This window comes from Cinclus cinclus, chromosome 4, assembly GCF_963662255.1.
Source record: "Cinclus cinclus chromosome 4, bCinCin1.1, whole genome shotgun sequence".
In the NCBI taxonomy this organism is placed as follows: domain Eukaryota; kingdom Metazoa; phylum Chordata; class Aves; order Passeriformes; family Cinclidae; genus Cinclus; species Cinclus cinclus.
The window spans coordinates 59,575,798-59,583,912 of NC_085049.1; the positions used below are offsets into that span (position 1 = coordinate 59,575,798).

At 55.6% G+C, this 8,115-nt stretch overlaps 1 protein-coding gene across 1 annotated transcript; it reads right to left on the reverse strand.

Moving 5' to 3' along the window:
• Positions 1-4,663: 4,663 nt before the first annotated feature.
• Positions 4,664-7,808, reverse strand: LOC134043232 (tumor necrosis factor receptor superfamily member 13C-like). The gene is made up of 3 exons (XM_062491375.1): positions 7,664-7,808; positions 7,003-7,164; positions 4,664-5,436 (listed from the first exon to the last, which is right to left on the reverse strand). Exons 1-3 carry the CDS (start codon positions 7,806-7,808, stop codon positions 5,123-5,125), a joined length of 621 nt encoding a protein of 206 aa, XP_062347359.1. The 3' UTR covers positions 4,664-5,122.
• Positions 7,809-8,115: the final 307 nt, after the last annotated feature.

Consider the following 8,115-nt stretch of genomic DNA (forward strand, 5'->3'; position numbering starts at 1 on the left):
GGGCTTGGGTGAAAGAGGCTGTGTGAAAGGGTTTGGAGGGGTTTTTCTGCAGGTGGGGTTTCTCCAGGCAGGTAGAGGTGAGCGTATTGCAGTCCCTGTCCAACTACTCTGGTGGCTGAGGTCCAGTTTTGGGTGCTCCCTGGAAAACCCAGTGTGGTGTCTTCACTCCACAGTGATGGGGAGAATATGGGGCTGTCCCTTGGCCAGCTCTTTCTGCCAAGAGAGCTTCTGTCTGCTCACCACAGCCACTCAGGTGGTTTTGGGCTGTTCCCTCACTTTATACCCCTGGGAAGCTGCTCACAGATCACAGCCAGCAAAGCCGGGAGCTGTGGGGGCGGCCCCAGGGGAAAGCATCAGCCCACAAAGGCAGTGAGGAAACCCCCTCGGTGCCAGCTACCCAGGCAGGCTCTGTGCCCCCTCCCACAGCTCCCTCTGCACTCTAGAATACCGGAGATTCTGCGGGGTGTGTGTGTGTGTGTGTGTGTGTATGTGTGTGTGTGTTTATGCAGGTATTGTGTTTGAAAATCACCAGTGCAACATCTCAGCCTCTCCCTGATGCGCCTGTGGACCGAAGTGATCCTGACACTAAGCAAAGGAAAAGGAGGCTGATCGAAGCTGAGTAGAATTTTTTTTTTCAATCTTTAAGTGTGAACACCATCTGTCTCCCCCAACTCCGTCAGCGCTTCCAGTCCCCAGGCAGCTTCGTTCTTACTAATTACTGTCATTAGGCACTGGGTAGCAATTAGGGAGGGATGCTGATGAGCAGCATCAGGAAGGCTGTGGTCCCCTGACAGCATTGCACAGGGAGCTGGCCAGCCCCTTCTCTCCAGACCTGTCCTTTTTCACCTGGGGAACTTGGTGGGTAGCGCAGTATTTTCCTTTTTGGCAGAAGCTGACAGGGAGGGGATGTAGAAGGAGGTACTGGCTGGCAGGTCCATGTCCTGGAGAATGCTCAGAGAGGCCTGACACCACTGGGAATGGGCTGCTTGGGGGGGAGCAGGACGATGCTCGAGGTGTTCAGTGCTGTTGGGGGATGGAGCAACAGCTCTCTGTGCCTCTGGTTGCCCCACAGCTGTCCAGCCACCAGCGACCATTTCTCCTGGGCAGCCCAGAGGCCATCGTGATGGGCTGTGTGGTCGGAGAGAGTCAGACCAAGCTGTCACCCTTCGGTCTGGCCCAAGTGGGGCTGGCCGCAAGCTTGCCTGTCTCTCGCCGATGTCCCTGGCTGCCTTGGGGCTCTGGCCCTGCCGTGCCCTCCCCGCGGCGCTGCAGCCGAGCAGGTCGGTGTGTGCTGTCAGTGCCACCTCGTGGCAGGCGCCCTCGGACTGCTGACCTCGGCTGTTCCCCGAGGGCTGCAGGGGCACCCACGTGTCGCCATGCCACGGCCGGCACTGGGAAGTGAGCGATGGGAAAGGTTTCTGTGGGATGGGATGAGACCCCTGTTCGGCAAGCAGACGATGGGGTGGCCGCACAGCCCCGTTCTTGCAGCAAGTGTGGGGGGGATCAGAGGCTGCACCCAGAGACAGACGGACCCTGTTGGATGTTGGCCATCGGGGCGTTATTTCATGGATGGGATGAAATGGTGCCCGTTTGCCCTGGCTGCCCTGCCAGCTGTCAAGGCCCTGCCCATGGAGGGGCAAGCTGGGTTTACAGGGGCCTCTGTGGGGTGCTTTAGGCTGGAGTAGTTGGACCTGTGAGTGAACTATCAGGAGACTAAACTGGTGGGTGAGCCAGTAATGGGAGTGGAGAGGAGAAAGTGGGGGAGGAAAGTCTCACTTTGGAGTCTGGGGAGCCTATGGGATTGAGAAGGGTTTGGCAGACATGACTGGTGGCTGCAGAAGACCCTTGGCCAGGTGTTCCCTCTCCTCACACTGCTGTGCATTGTTGGCCAGCTGGCTCCCGCCTCTAGGACCGCAGATGAAAACAAACCCACGTACACAGGGACACCAAAGCTTCTTTCTTTTACCACCAGCATTTTTGGTGAGACTTGCAGAAGCTCAAATATGCTCATGACCTCCTCCAAAACAGGGTTAGTGGAATTGAAATGTCTAGGGAGATACTAAGGTGATTTTACAGTGAAGAGGGTTTTAGCCCTGGTTTAGCCCCAGTTGCTTTCTCTTGCCCAGGGGTTTCCTCAGACTTTCCCCTGGATCTCTCTGAAACCTCATGCTCTTGCAGCCAGGTGAAGCCCAGCTTCACCAGCCTTTCCAGGCAGTTGTGTGGGCAGTGGGGTGGGTGCCAGGCTGAGGAGGAAGCACAGCTCCTGCCTCACAGGGGGAAGTGAGAAACTGCTGTGGAAAGTCAAAGACAGGCAACATCCCCACCCTCCCAAAAAAAGACTTTCCCCAGTGCTTGTCCTAATGGCCAGCTCCTGGCATGGCTGTGGGGAGATACAGGTGGCCAGGCTTGGCTGGCTCCTGGCCATGTATAGGGAATGTGTTGGTAAAGCCACTGCCAGGGGAGCCTCTCTGGCTCAAAACCCTGCTGTACCCCATGGACCACCATGCTGGAGACCCCTAAAGGCAGGAAAATGGAGACCCCATTCAGACCTCTGTGCATGCATTGACAGTGGGTTCACTTTATTCTTTAATTTTTACTGCCATAGTTTTCATCTCTATTCCCTTGGTTCTCCATGCAGACAAGATGGACAACTCTTTGCCCTGTACATAAGGATGGAGAAGCACACAGAGCAGGTTACAAATCACTCCTAGGCAGACTGGGCAGAAGGGGGGCACTGCCCCACCACAGCTGGCAGTCGGGCAGACATGATGCAGGCAAGACACTCCACATGCCATAACAGAGAGGAGATCCAAGAGGCACTCACTGGTTGAAGAATACAGTGTGGATCCAATTGCCACTCTATGCACAGCAAATGCCAGTGGCATCCTGTATAGGGACATGCCTGGCTTAAGCTCCAGCAGAAATGACAGCAGAAGTCCTCACCTGAGCAGAAAGAGGAGTTTTTTCAATAGGATTTATATGGGTGTTTCTTTTTCAAATTCCCAGATCATCTGGGGTGGGCAGTGCGTCCAGAGGGCTGGGATGCTGCTGTCACTGGAAGTGGAGGTGGCTTCTGACGGTTCTGCTCCATTTCTGTATTGCCCCCATCTCCCCTGAAACAGGTTGCTCTGTCTCCCAGAAGCAGTCCTTCTAGTGACAAAACATCCCCCGACCTGGCTTTGGCTCTTTTCCCCACTCCAGATACACAAACGTTGTTTGAAGTTACTTCACAGGGTTGGGTGCGGAGCATGAGGATGAGGAGATGTCCGATTCATGCTGTGGCAGTACCCTCTCTGCAAAGGGCAGCACAGCTGTTGTGGGTAACTGGGACACCAGCCCTTGAGCCGCCACAGTTTCTGCCACAGGTGTCTGGAGCCCCAGGAGACAGTCACTGGGCACGTGGACCACCTCTTACACCATCCTCAGCCACAAGGCTGAGATGGGGATCCATCCCATCCTGGATCACGTGGAACCTCAGTCAGATGAAGGTTCACCTCTGCCAGTGTGTTAAGGTCTGGGAGAGGAATTGTGGTGAGGAATTTTGGCCTTGGAAGCACCTGTGGTTGCCTTTATGGGACAGATGCCATAAGTATGGCTGCAGTGCCACAGATAGGGGAGAAGAAAGGTGGTCACCCTTCAACAGTAGCATCTGCCCTACCGCCCCAGAGAGAACTCAGTCTTGGGGAGGGAGTCACCTTCCCATCATCAGAGGGACATCCTCTCCACACAACACCTCCAGCTGACCCTACTGGGAATATGGCACTTAGTGGAACATTAGTGCCTTGTGTCGGTGCACCCACACCTTGCTTGGCCAGTTCTGTTCAGTGTCCAAAGCTTCCTGGATGAGGAAGCCACCTCATCGAAGGAAGAGCAGACCCAGAGATGGTGCCTAAAGTAAATAACCCCTCAAATAACTTCTAAGTGACTAATCACCTTCTCCAGGGGCTTCTCACCCAACCCAGAGTCTCTGTTCAGCCGGAGGCATCAGCTGCTGTAATTACTCAGAATCAGCAATCCCACACTAACGAGTTCATTTCCCAAACAGAGCCCTTCCTGTGCAGTAAAGCTACTTACAGGCAGGTGAAGAAACCCATCTACAGGGAAATGCCTGGGATCAACAATGCTGGCCAGCTCTTGCACACAGGTAAAGCCTTGAGGACACTCATAAATTAAGTCATCCTGCCTACGCTCACATCACTGCCTGACTGCTTTTGTGCAGTGTGGAAGCATCCATCCCAAGTGACGCACGGTATTTCTGCAGCGACAGTGAGCTGAAGTGATGGTTGTCTGGGGCTGTAATGACAGATTGAGGGAGCTCCTCTGGACTAGCTGTCTCCACTGCCTGCCCCTGGTCCTCCCTAACTTCAGGGACTTCAGGTCAGAGCAAGGACATATTTTTTCCCCTCTTCACTGCTTGGGAAGACAAACTTTTTTCCTATCCCCAGGGTACCGGACTGTGGAGAGGGTTCCCATGAGTGCTGGGCCTGCCACCGTGTGAGATAGCCCAGAGGGTGGAAATACCTGGGTGTCACAGTGTGCAGAAGACAGGGTGGCAAGACTGTAAATGGAGTAAATCCTGGGTGTGCCTTGCCCCTTATGGCCTCAGGTCTCCTTTTATTGAAGTCAGTAGCAAAAATTGAGCTACTCCTGTGTGGGATTTGGTCCTGAAGTAACTCCCTGCTTTCTTTCCCACTGCAGTTTCTGGTATTTCAGCCCTATGTTCCCAGCAACTGCCCATCCAACAGGAGACCTGTCCAGGCACAAGGGCTGCCTTGCAAATGGCACAGCAGTCCCTGCCACACTCCATCCTCACCAGTTGTGTCTTCTCTGCCTCCTCCCAGTGGTTCAGCTATGGCAGCTGTTCATTGTAACTCAGCTGTTCATTGAACTGTCAACAGTTCATTTTAACTCAGCATGATCCACTTTGGCTTCCTCCAGCATTTACAGGTGTAACTTGGGACTCATCACAAAAAGGACAGTCATCTTAAAAGGCTGATCTTGCTAAAGGCAAAACCTGGTTCTCACAGAGCTCATACCCGTGGAAGGCTTCGCTCGTCCCAGGAGCAGGCTGTCAGTGTCTACAGGGATGGGCCAGAGCACTCCAGCCCTATTCCCCTTGCCCTCAGACTCTCTCCTCCCTGGCGCAGTTCTGGGTGGTTTTGGTGGTGACCAGTGCTGTGGCCCCCAGCTCAGTGGCAGGCAGTGGGAAGCTGTGGTTGCATTCCTCAGGCCGGGGGTACACAGCAGAGAGCAGAACAATATCACCATCAGCATCGCCCCGGCAGCATGGCCTCTCCTTTGCCCTGGCTTTCTTGGGTGGCCCCGGCATCTTCAGGCTCCCAGCAAGATGCAGACATGGGGCTGGGCTCCGGGCTCCATCTCCCTCTGGCATGGCAGGGTCCTGGCTGGGCAGGGGGCTGGCGATGTCTATGTTTTCTGGGAAGGGACAAGAAAAGGGGGTTACTGGACTCATGTAGTGGGATCAGGCAGGTCCCAGGGAGACGGTCCTGTCCATAGGGGAGAAGATGGATCTGGAACAGGAGAAGTCTGCAAGGTCCCCACACCTCTCCTGCTGCAGAATTGTTCCTGCTTACAACCCATGGACTTCCCCCCCCCTCCAAAAGACAAGAGGGAAAGGCCGAAACTTGCACTTCCACTTTGAGTCCTCTCGCTCAGCCCTGCCGGCAGCAGAAGAGCCCAGCCTGTGGCAGCTTGCCCTCCCCGACTGCCTCCCACTTAAAAATAGACTTGTTTACACACTTTGAATGCAGCCGTGTGCCTCCAGCCCCAGGCCTCCTGCCACTTTCCACACATCCAGTGCCGCAGCACTGGGCTTGCTGTGGTGCAGCCTTGGGGGACAAAGGGTATGTGAACCAGGGCATGCAACAGGAGACTGAGTAGTGCCTCCAACACTCTCCATAATGGCCACATCTCTTCTCACTGGATTTCTCCCTTGTCTTTCGCTTTTGGTATTTTTCCTAGGCATGTGCGTCATGGTCTGTCGCAGAGCAGAAAGGCCCCGGGTAATGTCCCCCCAGTCTGAGTCACCATCCGGCACTGCCAGAAGTGTGCAGGCAAGGCAGGGCACGAGGACCAGCTGCCCCACTGTGAACACCCACCCAGCTTGTGGGGCAGTGGTGAGTGCCAGTATCCCTATGTGGCAGCCCCTCTTGGGGATTCTGGGGAGCCATAAGCCCTACCTGGGAAAGGGGAGGAGTGAAGCCAGACAGGACCACTTCTGAGAAGATTGTTCAAGGCTGAACCAGTGCAGGGGCCCCCGAGGAAGGAAAGAGCTGCCCCAACAAAATGGGCAATCATGGAGCACTGTAGTCTTACTCTCCTGGAAGTACCCTGCTAGGAAAGGTTCAGCCCTATCCCTTGAACCTCAGCCCTAATTCTGATGCACCAGATAACCCTGTGCAGTGCTGCAGTGTACTGCCAATAGAGCTGGCCCTGACATCCCACTGGCATCTTTGGGACGCATGTTGGAGGATGCTGGGCATCCTAAGCACAAGAAACATACTGGGCAGTCCATGTAGGACCCCTATTGCAGTGCTACAGGGAGAAACTTCCTCTGGAGCCATCCCTAGGAGTCCACCACTGCCTCCACTACTCCCACCCCATCCATGGTTCTCTGGCTACCAGGGGAGAGGGCACTCACCAGTGAAGCTCACAAAGCTACTCACCAGTGCGCCATACCCCTGTGGAGGGGGGGTGGTGCCAGGACCTGCTTTAAGCAAACAAAGGCACAGGGAGACCCAGCAAAGGGAGGGATGGCTCAACAGGGTTGCAGTGGCAGTCAGGTTCCTAGGGAATGCAGGATGCTTCCACTCAGTCAGTGATTCAGATGCCCCAAAACGCCATGGCATGCCTGTGGAACTGATGTTGAGGTGGAGGAGCTAGCCTGGACAGGGCTGTGCCTCAGAGGAGCCAGCAGTAACTGTTCCCATCTACCCCAGGATCCTCAGGGTGTTGTGAGAGGGAGAGGAAGAGGTCTCCTACCTTTGTCTTCTTCATCTGCTGCCTTCCTCTTTCTTCTCTGCTTTCCCACCTTGCAGGCCAGGAAGCCACAGAAGGCAGCCAGAACCAGGATGAGCCCCACCACCAGCGGGACCCCAAAGATCAGGAAGGTGCTGGCCAGGGTGGGTGCCAGGGTAGGTTCTGCTGTGGGGGGAGATGCTGGTAATGTCAGGAGGGGGAGAGCTGAAGGAGGAAGGAGGGCAGCAGCATTTTTCACCTGGCTGGCTGGCCCGGGGACTTCAGTGGCAGGGAAGAAGTGTGGCACTTAACTGTGACCCACCTGCCACCAGCAACAAAACAGCCCCCTGCTCGTTGAGATCCTTATCCCGCTCCCTGTCCCTGGGTGGTAGGAAATGAGAGCTTCCTGTTTTTCCCACAGTCACCCCTGGGGCAGGTTGGATCATCATCCCCTTAGGGTGGATCATCTGACGTCTCCCTACACCGTGTTCCTCCCACTGGAACTGGCTGCTTTTTTCCCTCTGCTTTAGGTGAAGGCGGTGCTCCGTCCTCTATTGCCACCTCCATAGCCATCCTCAGGAGAAGGTGGCTTCCACCTGCCCATCCCTGACATGCCCCCAGCCTCTTTGGCCCCCCACCATCCAGCCCTGGGGAGCTCAGACTGCAGCTGCCCTTGTCGCCTTACTTGTGTTGTCCTTGAACAGGTCGGAGCACTTGACGCACGACTTGGTCAGGGTGTCGAAGCACTCAAAGGAGAGGCAGGAGGGGGCAATAGCAGCTTTTCCTGATGAGGACATGGCAGAGTGGGAGTGAGAGCCCAGCTCTTGCATGGCGTAGCAGTGACGGGGCTGCCGGAGTGTGAAATCGCAGCGCCCCAGGCCCTGTGGCAGAGGGAGATACAGTCTGTCAAGCTGCGTCGTCTCCCTTGGGGCTCACAATCGCTGTGCTTGGCCTGGGGCGGATCTTCACCAGGGAGGAGGAGAGCAAGCGACCAAGCCCTACCCCTGCCTGCCTTTGCAACGTGCCCTCAAACTACCCCTCTCCTCCAAAATATGCTTCCGAAATCCTTGCAGCACCTCGTGTGCCTCAGCCATGCAGCACTCAGTACCCAGCGGTACTGTGTCCCAGCCTGACCTC